Source organism: Lissotriton helveticus, chromosome 8 (genome assembly GCF_964261635.1).
Source record: "Lissotriton helveticus chromosome 8, aLisHel1.1, whole genome shotgun sequence".
Taxonomy (NCBI): Eukaryota; Metazoa; Chordata; class Amphibia; order Caudata; family Salamandridae; genus Lissotriton; species Lissotriton helveticus.
This window is the reverse complement of record NC_136069.1, coordinates 1,148,818,083-1,148,839,008: the sequence shown is the minus strand read 5'-3', so window position 1 is coordinate 1,148,839,008 and position 20,926 is coordinate 1,148,818,083. Positions and strand designations below refer to the sequence as shown.

Sequence of the window (20,926 nt, the reverse complement as noted above, 5' to 3'; positions counted from 1 at the left end):
CGCCCGCTGCGCTCGTCCGCTGCGCTTCCGGATGGCATGCATTTTTATAAGTGAGAGGGGGGTAGGGGCGTGGCTTGTCGTGGGGGGCGTGGCCAATCGTCTCGTGGGCGATGGCGGCGCTGCGGCAGGTAAACACACAGATTGTTAAAATCACAAGTCAAGCAATAGTTTTAAAATATAGCAGCAAGAGGCTCCCGGCTTCCGCCTCAGGAGAAATACAAAAGACGCCTGCTTGTAGATCAGCGCGGCACTTTATAGTGCAAAAGGGGCGTGGCTTGTCGCGGAGGGCGTGGGCGATGGCGGCGCTGCGGCAGGTAAACACACAGATTGTTAAAATCACAAGTCAAGCAATAGTTTTAAAGTATAGCAGCAAGAGGCTCCCGGCTTCCGCCTCAGGAGAAATACAAAAGGAAGAAATCAGGAATAGAAAGACAGTAAACTACAAACTGGAGCCAAAGGAAATGGGAAGAAAAGCAGGGACTGGAAAAGGATATACAGTAGGGGAGGCTACAAGGGTATACTAGAATAATGCTGGACCAGGAGTCAAGAAAACAAAGTAGCACTGAAGGCTGTGCTGGAGCGAGAACAAGAATTTAGCAAAAGCTCAAAATCCAAGGCAGCACTACAGGCAGTGCTAGTTGAGGAACAAGGGAAACTACTGCAGCTCAGGAACAAGGAATGCTATCGCTCAGTAGTGAAGGTAGCACTGCAGGCAGTGCTAGTTCAGGAACAAGGGAAACTACTGCAGCTCAGGAACAAGGAATGCTGTTGGAAATGGGATCCCCGGCTGGCCAGGGCTTTCGCCAAAGTCAGTCAGAGACCACCACACCCAAGTCAGGGCAAGGGAGTTACACACCAAGATAACCCCTACTCACCCTCTAGGTAACGTGGCGCGAGCAGCAAGGCTAAACTTGGAGGCGATGTAAGTTAAGTATTTGCGCATGCACCCCAGCAACAACTCCCAGGGCCCACCACAAAGGAAACTCCACACAAGGTTATATAAAAATAGCCTTTGTATTACACCAAAACACATTAGATAAAACACACACTTTACAATGTGCCAGAGGCACGGGCAGAATTTACAAGGGATTATTTACAAGACAGGGCCACCTGGACCACTGTCAGGAATCAGAAGTAGCACTTTCAGAAATAGCACTTAGTACATAGAATGTAGCACAAAATAGCACACAACCAGTAATTACTGGTAACCAGGACCTCACTAGCACCACCTGTACTAGGGAGAAAACAACCACCTATGTATCACAATACCTGTAGGGGTGTAAGAGGAAAACACATGATGCAATGCATAACATTCATTCAGAGGTGTAAGGAGGAAAACACATGATGCATTAACAATACATTCAGAGGTGTAAAAACAATAATAATTGCGCCAATCTCACGAGTCCCCACCTGTGACTGTCCATGTGTCCCAATGTCAGGGCCTAAACGGAGCAGCTGCCCACGAAGTGCTGGGCAGCTGTGTGAGACAATACTGGGGCCAACGTGGGAACCTCGCTGGGCTCGGTGCCCCAGAACAAAGATGTGCCCCCTAGAGCCTCTCTGAGCTCTCAATGACACATGCGCTGTGGAGCCTCTCTGGGCTCTTAGTAAACCAATGGCCCCTGAGCCTCTCTGGGCTCTGAACAAAGAACTGGCCCTCCTGAGCCTCTCAGGGCTCGTGATCAACAAAATGGGCCACGTGGAGCCTCTCAGGGCTCCCAACACTAAGCAAGGCCCCAAGAGCCTCGTGGTTGGAGCCTCGCAGGCTCTGAATACAAAATGGCCCCCAACGTTGGAGTCTCCCCTCCTGGGGACTCGAAGTGCAATTGGGGCACCTAGAACAATGTTGGAGCGGCCCTCTGATCAGGCGGGGCCGCTCGACAGTCAGGTTGCACAAAGCTAGCACAGCCCTGGGGGGCGGGACCGCGCTCCACCCTTCCGCTCCCTCAGCCGGTTTTCCACTTACCGGCTCTCGGTGGGAAGGTGCTGCAGCTCCTCTGTGTGGCTGCGATGGTGGGGCGGCTCCTCTCTCTCCTGCACGCCGGGCCCCTCTGCAGGCGGGCCCTTCCTCAACCGGTCCCGCTTCTGGGGGCCGGGGGCGGCAGGCGGGGGAACCAGCACGCTCTCTCTCTGCTCCGGGCTTCCTCTTCTCCTCGCGCTGGAAATGCGGAGGCGGGACTTCCGGTTGCTTCCCCCCGGGGCCGCGCACGGATTGGCCGGCCGGCCCTTCACTTCCGGGTCACCGCGGGCAGCGCGGCGGCCCGATTTAGGCAGGCAGGCGGGGGATGAATTTACCGAGGGGTGGCCTCCCTCGAGGTAAATTATCAATCAAAACGGCGGCAATGTCCCGGGCAGGGTGGGCACCTGCCAGGGGACTCCAAAATCAGCAAAAGCGGCGTGGGCAGCCGCGGAAGGACAACGACAGCGCTCCCAGCGCTCAGCTGATAAGCAAAGCGCTTCTGAGCGCTATGGCCGCAAATAAAGCGCTTCAAACGCTTCAGGGGTAAGAGAAAGCGCTCTCAAGCGCTAAGGGCCACAAGGAAGCGCTTCCAAGCGCTAGAGGCAAAGTTCAGGCCCCAAAGTCCTTGTAGGCAGGCAGGGGGGCAGGGCTGGGCCCAGAGCCAGCACACTGGGTCTCCAGGCAGGGAGACAGTCCAAGTGGCGGTCCTCTGGCCCAGCGACAGCTGCAGCAGCCCCCTCAGGATCCTGGAAGAGAACAACTTCTGTGGGGACACAGCCCCATTTTTATACAGTGCATTCCTTCGTTCAAGGGTGTAGAGTGGGGGCGGAACCAGTCGCAGCTGGTTCTTGAGTACTCTGTTTACCTCAACCACCCTCTCTATTCACTGGCAGGGCTTGGGTCATTAGACACACCACAGGGGGGCGGAGCCAGCATTGTGTGGGGAAAACCCAGCCCATCCAGGACACAGGTACACTCCTCCCACACATTACTCATGCAGATCTCCCACTCACCACCGGGCAGACCCATCCAGACTTCCTGGAGCCTGGCATGCCAGCCAGCTCCAGCCAATCACACGCCAGCACCCTCACAGCACACGTACAGCCATGTCTAGAAATGGCGCTTCGCTACTAGACACATACATGCTGCATACACCATCTCGCAGCATTCACTCTCACGAGTTCACACATACCAGACTCAAGCCTGTACACCCCACGCATCAGGAACTACCAGGGACACATACATTCCCCATGCATTCCTATGGGCGGGCAGGCCTAGCTCAGCACATGCACTCAGAGTGCGCACGCACTTTCCACTGGGACACAATGAAAGTGCGCACAATCCAAAAATCACCATCTCCAGGTCACCATTTCAAGCAAAAAGTCTAGGGGTGAACCTGCCCTAAGGGCCAAAGTCCAACATAACCCCCTTCCAGCCAAAACGCAGGGGAGACCAATCACCACCGTGATGGACTTCCCTGCTTGGGGCGATAGAACACGGACGCGGGCCCACAACTGCAGGGACACCCTCCTGTTCTACGCCACGGTGAACCCATGGGATTCCTTCTAAACACACTGTCTGGACCAACTGGGCTACCCCACTGGTACTCCCAAGTTGTCCGCGGCCAGGACCAGGCCCTGGGCCACCCAGGTGCCACTGGTCCATGCCAATTCGCAGAGCGGGGGGTAGTAACCCCTGGCACATAGGAGCCATTTTCCACTCTTCCTGTCTGCAAGACAGGACTAGACTGCCACTGGTACTCCAGCCTAGGGCCTACAACCTCAGGCGGACCAGGAGTCTCGGGGAAGGCTCTCCTCCCCCTACCTCTTCTCCTAGGGTTCCTCCTCCCTCTGCGAGGGGTACCCCTAGAACGCCATTCCAACCCAGGACTTATCCACTCAGGTTGCACCGGGGTCAGAGGTGGGCTCTCCCACCCTCTGCACCCCCTTCCAGAGGTCTGCCCTCTCCCACCTGGAGAAGTTCCTCTGGATGAAGAACCGGTCAGGACACTGGTTACAGTCGTCCTACCCTTCAGGTCAGGCTGATCCTGAACCTGGCCTCCCAACCTCTGGTCTAGAACCTTCGGTGGAACAATTGCCTGGCACTCCAGGACTTCTGGGGATTCACACGCAATCCCCCTGAGGCTAACAAATGTCACATCTGTTGCGTGACTGTCTGTCTGGCGCAGATCTCCCGCCCTCTGTCCACCTGACAGTGCGTGACGATCCCCCAGACCAGAAGTGGTGTTACCATGGTCACTACACGGGAACCTAGCCCAACTGGGTAGTCCCTGACCCACTGGTCCTTCCACTGGGGAACTCCCCCAATCACTCCTCACTCTGGACTCCTGTACCCTCCCTATCGGAGCGGTACTGCCAGACTCTAGAACCACAGGAGCTCTGGTTACAGACGCTCCAGGTCCTCTACTCACTAGGAGATCCTCCTCAACTGGGTTAACAGGACAGCATAGGTCCCCAACCTGGTGTTCCCTCAAGAAACCACCCAGGTTCTGAGACAGGGCTTCGGGCCTCTGGGGGCTCTCAGCCACCCACTGACTCCTGCTCCACTGAGCCAGGCAGTCAGCCCCTCCACCCTTCTCACTATACTGGGACCTCGCTGGGCTACACTGAGCCTCTTCCACCACGCTGGGCTGGAAGATCCCTGACCCACTACTTTTGGAGTCACTCACCAATGACTCTACAGAACCTCTGGTCCCTTCCCAGCGGTCTGCTTCTTCTGCCAGCTCACATGGTTCAGACAATCCACACCCTAACAGGTGTTGGCGCAACCCTGGTGAACAACAACTGAGCAACTGCTCTCTGAGAAACATATCGAGCAATAGGTCCCAATCACATTTCGTGGGCTCCCGTACCCAATCACACAGGGCTCTACAACAGTCATCCTCAAAGTCTTCCCAAGACTGATGAGACGGTTTCCTAAGGTTCCTAAACCTCAACCTATTCTCCTCCTCTGGGGAAACAGGAACCATACTCTGGGAACTGGGAATTTCTACACTGTGATTTAAATAGCTGCCACCACTGGACTCAACCCTCCCTGGGGGATCCAGACACTCAACACTGCGCGCAGGGGATAGTCTACCCTCCAGAGCTACTTTGCCTCTGGTGGAGGCCCTCTCAGCCTCCTCTATCCTTTCCTGCGCTAAGACCCTCTCGGTCTCTAGCTGTTGCTTCTTAACCTCCAGCTGTTGCTTTCTAACGCCCAGCTGTGCCATAGCCTGGGCATGCTCCAACCTGAGCTTTTCTAAAGCCAGCTGGTGCTCCCTTTCTCTCCTCCTATCTTCCAGCTCCTCTGGGGACAGGGAAAGGGATGAGGCGCTGCCTCCTACGCTGGACCCAGCAAGGGACTCCCTATCTATGGGGTCCTCACTATCTGCTGGCGTCCCTGTGCTATCATCTTCTTCCTCTTCCTCAGACTCTTCAGGGCTCCCCTCTGACCCACCACCCTCATGGTGTGAGACCCGGGCCCTCTCCTCACTGTGCTCACGCTCCCAGTCCTCCTTCTGCCATTGGATTAGGTTACCCCTAAGTTGGGACTGGGTGTCTGACTCATTCACTGCAATGTCTCTCTCTTCGCAAAACTCTCTCAGTTCATGCAAAAACAGACCCCAGACATTAAAAGCAGACTCCATCTTGGCAAGATGCTCACAGACACATGCAACACAGGGGACTTAACAATCTGAAGTAAGAGTACACAATTCCAAAACTTCAACAATCTCCTTATCAAAGAGAACTCATACTCATGCGTCCAGGAAAACACACCATTCATCCACACACACCCTCCCCTCCGATCGGTAAGGCAGTTTCTACCACCCCTGACTTCTCAACCTGACCAAAAGCGACACAGGTACCAAACTCTGGAAGCAGGGCGGGGGACAAATGTACTGAACACAATTATCAAATGACACTCTTCAGGAGAAGAAACAATGGAATTTCACCAAAAACAATCCCCTAAAATGTGGTCATCTAAAATGCTGAGTTTTGTGGTGCAGCCAGCTGCTACCGTGGTACAACGCAAACACAAATCCTTATCCCACAGCTGCCACCAATGTTGGAAATGGGATCCCCGGCTGGCCAGGGCTTTCGCCAAAGTCAGTCAGAGACCACCACACCCAAGTCAGGGCAAGGGAGTTACACACCAAGATAACCCCTACTCACCCTCTAGGTAACGTGGCGCGAGCAGCAAGGCTAAACTTGGAGGCGATGTAAGTTAAGTATTTGCGCATGCACCCCAGCAACAACTCCCAGGGCCCACCACAAAGGAAACTCCACACAAGGTTATATAAAAATAGCCTTTGTATTACACCAAAACACATTAGATAAAACACACACTTTACAATGTGCCAGAGGCACGGGCAGAATTTACAAGGGATTATTTACAAGACAGGGCCACCTGGACCACTGTCAGGAATCAGAAGTAGCACTTTCAGAAATAGCACTTAGTACATAGAATGTAGCACAAAATAGCACACAACCAGTAATTACTGGTAACCAGGACCTCACTAGCACCACCTGTACTAGGGAGAAAACAACCACCTATGTATCACAATACCTGTAGGGGTGTAAGAGGAAAACACATGATGCAATGCATAACATTCATTCAGAGGTGTAAGGAGGAAAACACATGATGCATTAACAATACATTCAGAGGTGTAAAAACAATAATAATTGCGCCAATCTCACGAGTCACCACCTGTGACTGTCCATGTGTCCCAATGTCAGGGCCTAAACGGAGCAGCTGCCCACGAAGTGCTGGGCAGCTGTGTGAGACAATACTGGGGCCAACGTGGGAACCTCGCTGGGCTCGGTGCCCCAGAACAAAGATGTGCCCCCTAGAGCCTCTCTGAGCTCTCAATGACACATGCGCTGTGGAGCCTCTCTGGGCTCTTAGTAAACCAATGGCCCCTGAGCCTCTCTGGGCTCTGAACAAAGAACTGGCCCTCCTGAGCCTCTCAGGGCTCGTGATCAACAAAATGGGCCACGTGGAGCCTCTCAGGGCTCCCAACACTAAGCAAGGCCCCAAGAGCCTCGTGGTTGGAGCCTCGCAGGCTCTGAATACAAAATGGCCCCCAACGTTGGAGTCTCCCCTCCTGGGGACTCGAAGTGCAATTGGGGCACCTAGAACAATGTTGGAGCGGCCCTCTGATCAGGCGGGGCCGCTCGACAGTCAGGTTGCACAAAGCTAGCACAGCCCTGGGGGGCGGGACCGCGCTCCACCCTTCCGCTCCCTCAGCCGGTTTTCCACTTACCGGCTCTCGGTGGGAAGGTGCTGCAGCTCCTCTGTGTGGCTGCGATGGTGGGGCGGCTCCTCTCTCTCCTGCACGCCGGGCCCCTCTGCAGGCGGGCCCTTCCTCAACCGGTCCCGCTTCTGGGGGCCGGGGGCGGCAGGCGGGGGAACCAGCACGCTCTCTCTCTGCTCCGGGCTTCCTCTTCTCCTCGCGCTGGAAATGCGGAGGCGGGACTTCCGGTTGCTTCCCCCCGGGGCCGCGCACGGATTGGCCGGCCGGCCCTTCACTTCCGGGTCACCGCGGGCAGCGCGGCGGCCCGATTTAGGCAGGCAGGCGGGGGATGAATTTACCGAGGGGTGGCCTCCCTCGAGGTAAATTATCAATCAAAACGGCGGCAATGTCCCGGGCAGGGTGGGCACCTGCCAGGGGATCCAAAATCAGCAAAAGCGGCGTGGGCAGCCGCGGAAGGACAACGACAGCGCTCCCAGCGCTCAGCTGATAAGCAAAGCGCTTCTGAGCGCTATGGCCGCAAATAAAGCGCTTCAAACGCTTCAGGGGTAAGAGAAAGCGCTCTCAAGCGCTAAGGGCCACAAGGAAGCGCTTCCAAGCGCTAGAGGCAAAGTTCAGGCCCCAAAGTCCTTGTAGGCAGGCAGGGGGGCAGGGCTGGGCCCAGAGCCAGCACACTGGGTCTCCAGGCAGGGAGACAGTCCAAGTGGCGGTCCTCTGGCCCAGCGACAGCTGCAGCAGCCCCCTCAGGATCCTGGAAGAGAACAACTTCTGTGGGGACACAGCCCCATTTTTATACAGTGCATTCCTTCGTTCAAGGGTGTAGAGTGGGGGCGGAACCAGTCGCAGCTGGTTCTTGAGTACTCTGTTTACCTCAACCACCCTCTCTATTCACTGGCAGGGCTTGGGTCATTAGACACACCACAGGGGGGCGGAGCCAGCATTGTGTGGGGAAAACCCAGCCCATCCAGGACACAGGTACACTCCTCCCACACATTACTCATGCAGATCTCCCACTCACCACCGGGCAGACCCATCCAGACTTCCTGGAGCCTGGCATGCCAGCCAGCTCCAGCCAATCACACGCCAGCACCCTCACAGCACACGTACAGCCATGTCTAGAAATGGCGCTTCGCTACTAGACACATACATGCTGCATACACCATCTCGCAGCATTCACTCTCACGAGTTCACACATACCAGACTCAAGCCTGTACACCCCACGCATCAGGAACTACCAGGGACACATACATTCCCCATGCATTCCTATGGGCGGGCAGGCCTAGCTCAGCACATGCACTCAGAGTGCGCACGCACTTTCCACTGGGACACAGTGAAAGTGCGCACAATCCAAAAATCACCATCTCCAGGTCACCATTTCAAGCAAAAAGTCTAGGGGTGAACCTGCCCTAAGGGCCAAAGTCCAACAAATGCTATGGCTCAGCAGTCAAAGTAGCACTGCAGGCAGTGTTAGTTCAGGATCAAGGGAAACTACTGCAGCTCAGAAACAAAGAATGCTAAGGCTCAGGAAACAGTGGAAACACGGATATCAAAAGCTCTGGAAACACTGGAAACAAGGGTCAGTCTCACCAGTACACAGCTAAAATGGCCAACCTTGGCCTGAATGGATCTGGTGGTTAAAATAGCTCACAGTAATCACATGCATCAGGTGTGAGCAGGTTAGCTGCACCCAGCCACATGTGAGTTGAATTCCTCCACCCATCCTTGGCCTGAAGGGGTGGAGACAAAGCAGTGAGCAGGGTCTGGGTCACGGAGTTTCAAACAAGAGCAGACTGGCTTCAAGCATGAGCAGGCTGGCTTTCACAAAACCGGGCATGGATTGGGAATGGATGGCAATTTGCAAGTAGAATCCAAATGACTGAAAGTCAGTATGTACATGAAGGGGAGGGTCTGGAAGCTTATTAGACCACTGGAGAGTCCCACAGTTCAGCCCCCTGGTGGTGGTGTCGAGAACGCAGGGAGCAAGTGGTGACACAATTGTAACTTACACATTTGTAGTAACTTAAGTTTGTAGGAACTTGCACGTTTTACTTACACTTTTGCAGTAACAAGCTTTTGTAGTCCAGAATCAAACTGGCCAAGCATTGGTACTGCAACACCTTCCCACAGAAAATTATGAAAGTAGGAACTTAAAATAAAATCCTATAAGAAATCATTTTAAAGTAATTTCTTTTTAAATAGCAAAAAATATAAATATAATATAAAAAATATAAAAATGGGACATATTTATTATTTAATAATAAAATATTTAATAACCTATTTTTCATTTAAAGCACAATGTAACAATATATTTTATTAAAATAATGACAATTAATATGGTTAATCGTAGACATCACTTTTATTCACTATAAGTGCACATGAAAAATATTTTTCTTCAGATGGGAACTTATTTTTTAATTTAAAGCGCAGGAAAAAATAAATGTTTATATTTCAATGAATTACATTTTTAATTCACAATTAATTTAAAAGTGCCGTAGAATGTTGTTTTTCTATCGGGATGCTCAGGATCACTTGAAAACATTTTTATTATTTGCTGTACCGGTAACGTGTTTCGATCGCAGCCGCTATATTCGTCATACCGTTTGTTTCTTCATTAACACAGCACTTTGTACCTTTGCCAGACGTCAGCACAGTTAGCATTTTTTTCACATCTTTTTTTAAACATTTAAAGTGACAGTACTGTACAAACACATTATGCAATCTTTAAACAAAGTGCAACATGCATATTAATAATCGTTGCTGCATTCTGATAATCAAAACACGAAAACAGTGCAGAAAAAGTGTCAAATGCCAGTACATTAAATGATCACTAAAAGCCTTTGTGTTGTTCGCCATGTGGGCACACAAATTATTCCATGTGTATATATACACAATCATATACATACAGGGAAGAAGAATCCCATTTGTCAATTTTGCTATAAATATTAACCGTGTTTATATAAAATTTGTTACAAAAGTTATTGTAAAATATGTAATATAAAAATCTATATACGAAATTGGGTTCATTGTCTATATAAGATGCTCGTCAGGGGAGAGTTGATAAACCCTATTTGATACGACTTTAAACAAATTAAAACAAATCAAAATGATATGAAAACGGTTTAAACGGTATAAATATATATATATTTTTTAAACTCTTTTTAATGTTACATAATCAATGGGCAGTGCATATAAGGAACAGTTATTTTGTGTTGCTATTTTCTCTGTTGTCTATACACTTTGTTAGGAATCAGCCACACATTATTATTTACTACAACGATGACGGGTAATTATGATACACGCGGTGTCACTGTACGCGGATGATCTACTCCTTTACATCAGAGACCTGACTTGTTTTCCGCGGGTGATCACCGACATATTCCGCGTATTCGGTGAAGTGTCGGGTCTCCAAGTTAACTGGGCGAAATCAGGGGTATATTCTTTTGCTGCTGACACCCCGGAATGTGATATTGTGGTCCTGGGTGAGCGACTCCTTTGGTATCCAACCACTTTTCGCTATTTAGGAATTTATATATATCGAGATCCCACTGATTTGTTAGAGGGCAACCTCACAAGGGCAATCTCATTGCTCACGGCTCAGGTAACTTTTTGGAACTCCCTCCCACTCAATGTCCCAAGTCGAATTACGTTGACAAAAATGATAGCTCTGCCTAAATTGCTGTATTTTTATGCCAACCTTCCGGTTTATGTCCCGGCCCGAACTTTTCGAGAGCTGGAAACTTTGACCAGACGATTGATATAAAACATGTGACGGCCCCGAATTGCGCTGAGGACATTATATGCTTCGGCGGAAAATGGTGGATTGGCTGGTCCTAATCAGAAGCTCTATTACTTGGCGGCGCAGCTGCAGTGGGTTGCCTACTGGCTAAGCGGGAAGAACCTAGGTGATACTGCCACGGACGACACTATCATGACGATTGCACAGGTCCATGCTTTATTTCATCCCTTAGCTAAGGTCCGCTGCCCTGAGCAACTACACCTTACAGTGGCGCGGAAGTGCTACGTGAGGAGCCTGAAACTCACAAGCTCCACCAAACCATATGCTCCAAATCTACCATTACTGGGGACACCCTGGGAGGGAAGCGCACTCTCGGAGACGGCATTAAGCAGTTGGACATGAGCTGAGTTGGGGGGACTGGGGGACCTGTATGCAGAGGGTGCCTTACTTCCATTCGAGACCCTAGCGGCCAACACGGGGCTACCTGTTGGTCAATTCCTAACACACGCAACGATCATACATTTATTAACGCAAGCCTGGGGTGACCTTGCGGAAGAACTGCCAACTCACCTGCTGATACAGTATTTACATGTGATGGGGAATGGCTCCCACATAGTACACTGGCTCGCACAGGCCCTACACACGCATACTCAATTTTCCTCACAACGCTTGCGAGACAAATGGACCGCAGATAGGGGTCGAGACTGGACTGATAAAGAATGGGCGATGGTGTTGGCTGGTGCGCTAAATGTTCCACGCAACTCCCGCTTTAAGATCATCCAATACTATATTGTGCATCGCGCGTATTTATCCCCGGATAAAATAAACCGCTATTTTGGCCTCGACACCACAACATGCCCCAGGTGCGGACGTGTGGATGCGCAGTTTCTGCATATGCTCTCGTCGTGCCCTCTCCTACACGATTACTGGAAGGCAGTATTGGCCTCTCTAGCGGCGGGTACAGGGAGCAGTTTACCGCACACGTGGGAAGCTTGTCTATTGGGCTTATTTAAGCGGACAAAACAGACGAAGGTCCCGGCTAGATTTTGGGATCTTGGTCTAATAACGGCGAAACAACTTATTACCAAGCGCTGGAAGAATGGCGAGCCTCCCCAAGCAATACACTGGCGTACTTCGTTTGACAATTGGGCTAAGGCGGAGAGTGTAGCCTTGCACAGGGAAGAGACAGCGGGGCTCCGCGTGTATCCCATAGCCCAGGATTGGGACAACACCCTGGCTGCTTTTCACCAAGCGTGCCTACAGGGAGGTATTATTTAGCCACTCTTCCACCTTTAGACAGTATTCTGACTCCCTTCCCCCCCCCTCTACCTACCCACCTTTCTCCCCTGCTCCTCCCCTCCCCTTTTTTAATTTAAAGCGCAGGAAAAAATAAATGTTTATATTTCAATGAATTACATTTTTAATTCAAAATTAATTTAAAAGTGCCATAGCATGTTTTTCTATCGGGATGCTCAGGATCAGAGATCTTTACCGAACTTCTCACACTCCCCCCCCCCACCTCACTACGGCTATTGCGCGCCATTCCGGATGACTCCCACTGCTGACACAGTGACGCATATACCCGCCCTTACCCGTACCCTCTTCTCTTTATTTTGACATTACTCGGTTCTCAGTCCCCATATTCTTAGGTTCTTCCTCAAAGTTTATTGTTATGAACAAACGGTTTTGAATATAGATTGCATTACAGACCGCTTTGAACTTTGCTCCGTAACCGTAGAGTTGGCCGTGAGTGAACAGCCATGGTTATCCTCAGGGACGGGCGCTTTTCTTTTGGGAACAAAGCAGGAGACACACCCTGGAATTGGTCGACATTGTTGACCGATACACACGACCTCACACGCTGACACATACCGATAGTCCTGTCCTCCCCTTTCACGTCGTTCCTCTCGATTGGGACGTCACTCGCTGACTGTAATGCGCCAGACCTGGCCCGCTGGCAGTACTTTCAACACTCTTCCAGCACACCCGATTCCTCTTGATTCATCAGTTACTTACCATAAGCGCCCCAAACTAACCATTTACTTTGCGGGATATGGGTGGAAGGATAGATTATTCTAGCACACTGTTGTCGTTGTTATGTATTCTCGTACAGCTATGTTCATCAATCTTGTCATGTTGTTCTTACTACTTTGTGTTTATTTCACTATCACGTATGGAAAACTGATATGACATGCCATGTATATCCTGCAATACCGCTGTGTTACCTATTTTCATGTACTTTCATACAAGAAATGCAATAAAAGATATTCAAACAAAAAAACGATGACGGGTAATTATGACCATTACAATTTGCAGTAAACTCCCTATAAGCCTATGTAAGTCTGCCAGGCCCCCCATATCTTCTCCCATTTCCTTGGACACCCCTGCTCTTATATACTGTGTGTTCTCCCTGCCAACACCAATCTAGATCCTTTATCCATTCTTCTAATGTTGGAATGGCAGTTGCCCCCCCATTTTTTTGCAATATTCCGTATCGCAACCACAGCTGCAAAATGACAACCACTGTCTTACATGTCTCGGCCAGTCTTCTTCTCCCAAGGTCAATAATAGGAACCAATTTGGCTCTATCGGTACCCCTGTGCCCACAACTGCTGCCATCACCTCTCCAACTTTCTGCCAATATGTCTGTAGCATTGGGCATTCCCATAATAAATTATAAAAGGTCCCTTGCGACCCACACCCTCTAATGCAACATGTGTCTCCACTACGTCCCATTCGGTATACACTGATCTGGGGAAATACACTCTATGTACAATTTTTTATTGTCTTATTCAGAACCTTGCTCATATTGCCACCTCTCTTGGGCCTTGTAATACCTCCGTCCATTCCTCCTCCTCTATCGGGCCCACATCTCCGTCCTAGGTACTCCTCAGTGTGCCTAGTATGTCTGGGCATTATTGATTATCTTCTTATACAGCAAGGAAATGTTTTTTTCCTGTAGCTGTTCAGTCAGTTTTCTATCTTCTAAAGGAGAAGATTCTTCCAGAGTCTCCCTTTTGCAGATATGTTTTTCGCAGGGCATGCCCTAACTGGATGTATCTTAGCTATTCCCTATTCGCCATTTCATATTCAGTTTGTAGGGTCGTGAATGTGATGTATGCACATTGTTTCCACACACCCCCAGGGTCTCCAGGCCCAGCAGCTCCCACTTGATGAAGTCCCCCAGGTCGCTTACTCCTTTCAAATGATCACCATCCCAGAGGGGTGTCATACCTGTGAGTTCTCCTTCCCAGCCCAGGTATTGTGTTGCTGTTTGCCATGCCTTTATCACTGTCTCAGTGTGTGTTGGTAGATTCATCCTTGCTAGCCTGGTGTATAGTATCGCTTGGGGTCCCTTCGTACCCATGGCTAATCTGCCCATCCTATATGCTGATTCGGTCCTCTCTCCTAACATCCACCCATTTAGTGTGACTAATTGGGCTGCCCAGTAGTGGCAAGGGATGTCGGGCACCACTAACCCTCCTTCATAAATACTTCTCTGGAGTTTGCGCAATGCTATCTGCAGCGCAGAACCTCGCCACAATAAAACTCGCAGTTCCAAATCTACCCTTTGAAAGAAGGTGGGGGCGGCTCTTATGGTGTGTTTTCATTGTGTATAGTAGTCAGGGGATCTTGATTTATCCATTCCGCCAACATCTCCAGGGCCAAAGCGAATAGAATTGGGGAGAGTGGGCAACCTTGTCTTGTCCCCCTCTGCAAGGCGAACACTCGAGACGCTGTGGCATTGGCTCCTACTCTGGCCAAGGGTTGTTAACCCACCCTATAAATTTGGGTCCCATGACAAACCGATCTAAGACCGCGAAGAGATAGTTCCATTCCACATAATCAAAGGCCATCCTGGCGTCTAGGGACAGGAGGGCCGACTGGTCACCAGGGTTTACTTCAGTTAAATGGAGGACTCAGAACAGCCTCCGGAGGTTCAGTCTAGTTCCTCTGTGCGGCATAAACCTAGATCGACCTGGGTGTACAAGGTAGGTAAGCACACTAGCCAGACGCATGGACAAGAGTTTTGCCAGGACCTTTACCTCATAATTGAGCAGTGAGATTGGTCTATATGACCCACACTCAGTAGGTGGTTTACCTACTTTTGGTATTACCGCGGTCCGCTGATCTGATGGCAGTATCCCCTCTTGTTTTGCCTGTTCCAGGCTCCCGGATTGGTTCTGGTCCGAGGAGACTTGTTTAGATCTGAAAAGGTTGTTTGGGCTCCATACTTGCAGTGTTTTTTAATGCAATTCTTCATGGCTTGAAACCCCCCCCAACCTGGGTGGGTGCTGAGATCATCCCTATTTTTAAAAAGGGTTCCCCTCTAGAACCGGCAAATTACAGGCCCATCAGCCTAATCGATGTAACACAAAAGATCTTTGCTCGTGTTCTATTGGGAAGGTTGCAGTCCTGGATGAATGAACATAATATACTAACTCCCTTACAAGCTGGAGTTAGGTCCAAAACATCAACCATAGATCAGCTGTTTAGATTACAGCTGATCTATTGGAAAACCATAACATTGGAAGGGGGTTCTCTCTACCTAATGTTCGTGGACCTCAAATCCGCGTTTGATATGGTGGATCGAGACCAAATGTGGGGCCTATTGCTTGAGATGGGAGCTCCAGCTTACCTCTGTCAACAGCTCAAACGCCTTCACGATGGCACCTTTGCCAGAATAAGATTTGGGAATGGCGGCAAACTATCGGCTCCTTTTCCCGTTGAGAAGGGAGTGAGACAAGGCTGCGTGCTTGCACCGACCCTCTTTTCCCTCCTTCTCAACGGCTTAATTAAGGACCTCTTGGCTGTTAGGGATACAGATTCCCCAAAACTTGCTAACCGCAAAATACCTGCATTAATGTTTGCGGATGACACGCTATTGCTATCGAAAACACCCATGGGGATGCAGCGTGTTCTAGTGGAATTTAGCTTGTTTTGTAAAAAAAGGAATCTGGAGGTAAACATAAAGAAAACTAAGTATATGGTTTTCCATGCTTACTCTACTAACTGCCCGCGCCCTAAATTGAATCTCAAGTCCCTAGAGAGGGTCCCGGTTTTCGATTACCTGGGCCTTACCCTAAACGAGAAAATGGAATGGGGTCCACAGATTAATAAGGCAGACCTAAAACTTATCCAGGCAAGTGGGGGGATTTTAATAGTTCATAGGAGCTGCGCAGTAAAAGTTCCAGCTTACCTAGTAAGTGCTTGTTCAACATGGATCTGTACATCTTCACTGGGAGACCATTTGGCCCCGCTGCTTTGCCTGATTGTATTTCGCAGAATGCTGCCTTTATTTCGTCAATTGTTAGCTCACCCTCTAGCATCTATCTGTCTTCTACTGTTAGTTGTGGTAGAGTAATGTCTCGAAGGAAGTCACTGCAGTCTTTCTCTGTATTCACTGACGAAGAGGTGTAAATTTCCTCGTAATACGTGGCAAATTTCTCCGCCACTTCTGTCCTTGTTTCGTATCTGCCTCCCTCTTCAACTGTCAATCCAGGAACTCATCCACCATTCATACTCCTCTTATCTAACCAGGCCAGTAATTTATTTTCCTTGTCCCCCACGTCATAGAGCTTGGGTTTTGTGGCTAATGCCTGAGCCCTGGTGTCCAACCTTAGCCCATAAAAATGCCCCTTGTGAATCTAAGTTTTCTCTTGAATGTTGCTGTTAGGTTCAAATCAGAACAAACTAATCCCTCCCCCCATCGCATTTTTCACCTACACTTTAACCATCAAACGTCAGAATTATGTACTATAATCTCAAATTTGTTAACAATTTTTTTATAACCCCCCTCTGCACAGACTCACTGTACCAAGGTATTTCCTTCCAATTATCCTAGCTTCATAAATGACATTTCAGGATATTCCATCTTAGTCAATACATAGATAACTCTGTGAGCCTCATGTCAGACCCATGGTTTCTGCAAGTCTGTGACTTACATGAGCCGTAGTCTATAATTAATCTGATGTTGGAAGTATAACAGCCTTCTAGCATTCTATGACCCAAGTACTATTAAAATAACATTTGGAGCAGAGCCAAGCCAAACTCCCATTATGCTAGTACCAGGGAGGCTGCCTTGCGAATTTTCATAGAAATCACAAAACAAAATTACTTAGCCAGCAATAAAATTCTGATGTAGTTAAAGTGGATTAAGGTATGGTCCAATCTGGAACAAAGCTTCAATAGGGATGACGTTTTGGATTGCCTCATTCAAGACAAGGGTTTAGGTATACCCTGGCGGAAATATGTTAATAAGGTTTTCACTGATATTGGGCTCCATTAAATGTGTTCTGCACCGACTAGTTAAAAAAATTCTGACAAGCAGCTAGTCAAGTCCTGTCATGTAGAGTTCTGTAGCTCTCAAAGAATGGAGGGTGTCTTTAATAAGTGCCAAACACAAGACTATACTTTTAACCCCAGGGGAGATGGCATCTTATTTGCATTTGGAACTCTCATGGTGGGAAAGATAACTTCTTCATAGATTCAGGGACGGCACAGTTTGGCGTCTTTTGTGTTTTCCTGATGACTTGAAGCCTTGGGGTAGCCTACTACCAGCCTGCCCTTGCGATGGGTTGGCTGAGCAATCCTTGGTGCATTTTATATTTTTTTGCACATTTTACCGTTTTTTGCGTTCTAAGCTGTCCTAAACATAACCTGAAACCTCTTGCCTTCTAATGACCAGGCGCTTTCTTATATTTGCAGCGTCTAGGCAGCCCCCTTGTTTGTCATAGCCTGTGTTGTTTATTTTAAACTTTCAGTTAAAAGCAGGAAATGTATGGACAGGTGGGAAGCTTTACTCAGTTAGCTGATGAATCCATGGTTTGATATTTGGGAAGGGGTGGTTTTCTTGTGACTTTGCACCATATGTTGATGTTATTGTAAGCATGTTAGAGTACTTTGTTTTCCATGGAAGCAGTAACAGTAGTAAGAGCATAACTGCCCTTATCACTATTATGCTCTTTTATGATTTTATCTATAAAACTGAATAAAGATATTTTGATATAACAAAATTAATGTTCCCAGGAACACCAACTAGCACCAGTGCATCAAGCCGTTGTATTCTATCAGTTAATGTATAGATAAACATAGGTAGCCTTGTAAATGCAGTAATCATTCCACCTCGCCCATCTCACAGCTGACCTATGAATCTGCCTCGTGGTGACGGTGCTTGCGATCGCCTCACTTACAGGTAAGTTCTTTAACATATTTGGAGACAGCTACTGCAGTAGCAAAAAAAAGGGTCTTGTCTGTGTGAATTACCTTAAGTATACATCCTCTTGTAACAGTTATCTTTTTGACAGTCATCCAGGGGTCCTGCATTTGCTGAGAATATCTTTGAATACCTCTACTATCAGTCCACATAGTCACTGGGGGTCTGCAGGTGCCACACTATCAGATCTGACTGAGGATTGCTAATTTTTCATTACCAGACTTTCTCTCGGGGCAAATAGAATAAAGGGAGAAAAGAAAAGAAATATGAAAAACAGTGACAGGGAGAAAGGAGGAATGAAAAAGAAACTAGTAAGAGTAAGATAATGAAACAGGAAAAAGAGGGTGGTGGAAGAAAGAGCTGTGAGTTGGAATGAAGACTAGGGCCCTTTCGAATTCGCCAGTGCTAGTGGTGGGCCCCTAAGAAATACTTTGGGGGCCTGCACGCATCTATATATTTATTAATTTGAGAAATTTAACAGACTAATTGAGTTATTTAGATGCCTGGTATTATATTAAGGGGCACATTTAGCCAAAAAATATTTGCAAAAACAAATATTAATTAAAAATACTATCATATAAAGAATATGTTACATAGCATTTTTCTCATGATCACTAAGGGGGTGGTTATATCAAATTACGTATTTTCCAGCCACCATTTCATGGTGGCACTTAATCTGTGCTATATATTCGGGATTTTAATACATCTATTTTTCATCCGTCTGTTTTTACATCTTTTCTAGGTATCATTATGACGGAATTCAAATCAAGAAAAGCTCTCATTTCTATGCACGTTACTGCTGCCTCTTGGAGTTAAAAAGGTAATGGCTTTTTGGTATTTTTTTGTTGTTGTTAATTGTGGAAAACAATGCTCTGCAGATTATATTTGCAAAACGGTTCTTTAATTTGTGTAATATGGAATTCTGTCGGACTACACTATATGTTGCCAAATTTTGCTTAATCCGTCACGTTTCAAAATGAAATTAGAATCACTTTTATGCTTTTTCTTATGATGGCGGTCACCATCTTCAATATTTCCCTCGTTTAAGGCGTGGGTTTCATAACCAAGATCATTATAAAACTAAAATATGATCTGCTGATTTTGCATTGGTTTGTACCTTCCTTAGGTAGGTATCCAGTAGCCTCCGCCAAGCACTGTCATCCCTTGTTATATCATTGTCCGAGTGGGTCTGAAGAAGCTAGTTTAAAAAATGTATTTGTCTCTTTTACATATTTCAAGTTTCTCTTTTCTCTAAATGCAGGTTATCAAACGTAGCTAATTATATTTACATTGCAATGAAACTTTATGTTTGTTCAGCTATATTTGTTAGGAAAATATCTCTTAAATTTTGACGCTCCACAGACATAATGTTGGATCAAGAGGGAAATACATTTGCGAAATACGACAAAATGCTGATCGTTTTACATTGAGACTAATAGTGAATGGGATTGTCCATTGTAATTCATAGAGAAATACTTGTCAGCTTTTGGTTTCCTACAATGGGTAGCAGGGGTGTGCTGGCTTCTTAATGATATAATATTATATTTACATTACATTTTTGGTCCATTTAAAATGGACTCTACTATACTACCATATTATTTTGCTGGGACATGGGACATATAGGCATGCTGCCCATTCACTGCTGATGTCTGAACCTCAGATGATGAACGATGACCATAGTTATTTATCCCTCTTGATCTTGCTTGCTGTGAAGGAGGACTCTAACTTGGTCAGAGGAAGCATGACACACATTGCAACATGAAGTTTTGAAGACTGTGGTCAACCATAGGCAGCGGTGCTCGGGTGGGATTGCTATATTGCTCTTAACAAAGAAAGAAAGTACCGTCCTTGGTATCTGCTTTTATCACTAGCCTTCTCTCATTTTGTCTTTTGCCACTCTCTGCATTTTCCTTGCCTGATCCAATTTGTATGTATGTACATGGAGTGTGAGCCTTACTCAGATGGTTACTCGTACTCTTTCTGTAACAAGCATTGGCAAAACAAAACATCTCACCTTTATAATGAGAGTGCCTAGCTACTGGCTTTGCAAATGCTTATTTGTAAAGTATTATTTTTAAAAAGTAAAAACATTGTCAAAATACTTGAGGAAAAGCAAACACATAAATAAACTCAAAACTGTTCACTGAATTCAAACATTATAAATAGCATGGTTTCTTCATGCTGGAATTTCTTTCATAGATTCCCATGCTTGAATCATCCCTGCCAACGAGGTGGAGGTCTCATGGTATATTCTAAAGCAGTAGTGATAATTAACATAGCTTACAATGAGAAAAGACATTACATTTAATATCTTTTCCACTTCATTTAAAAACAACCAAGCTCCAGCCAATCAGATAACACCACACTCTAGAGCACTCCTAGCCGAGGCATCTTCCTTCAGATTTTCACTGCATTTATTGTGAGAGGGAGTCTCCCTGAGCTCTGCTCAGTTCTTCTGATGTGGTTATTACAGATTACTTCAGCTGTATCCCAGTATGTCAGAACTCAAAAAGAAAGGGCTCTTTAGGCCTTGTGTGACCTGCGGAAATAGGAGGCTGCACTCATAGAGAGTGTATCTACTGCCTTCATCCCACCCACAAGGTGAAAGGCTGTACAATCTGCAGGACCTCTTCTACTAAAAATTGCAAAGATCGTGAGGGAAGACTTTTGATTTGGCTTCAGAAACTTAAAGCCGAAACTGCCATTGTTTCTGAGGAGGAAGATGGTGAGAGTTCAGTTACCTCACAAAAATCCAAAAAT

General features: G+C 47.7%; 1 protein-coding gene across 3 annotated transcripts in view; it reads left to right on the top strand.

Annotated features, from left to right (window-relative positions):
* RFX8 (regulatory factor X8) overlaps positions 1–20,926 on the top strand; it is an 861,519-nt gene that overhangs the window by 84,096 nt on the left and 756,497 nt on the right. For all 3 annotated transcript variants that reach the window (XM_078658033.1, XM_078658035.1, XM_078658034.1), the window contains exon 4: positions 18,909–18,986. In XM_078658033.1, coding sequence (XP_078514159.1) covers positions 18,909–18,986 — 78 coding nt within the window. The remainder of the gene's footprint in view (positions 1–18,908; positions 18,987–20,926) is intronic.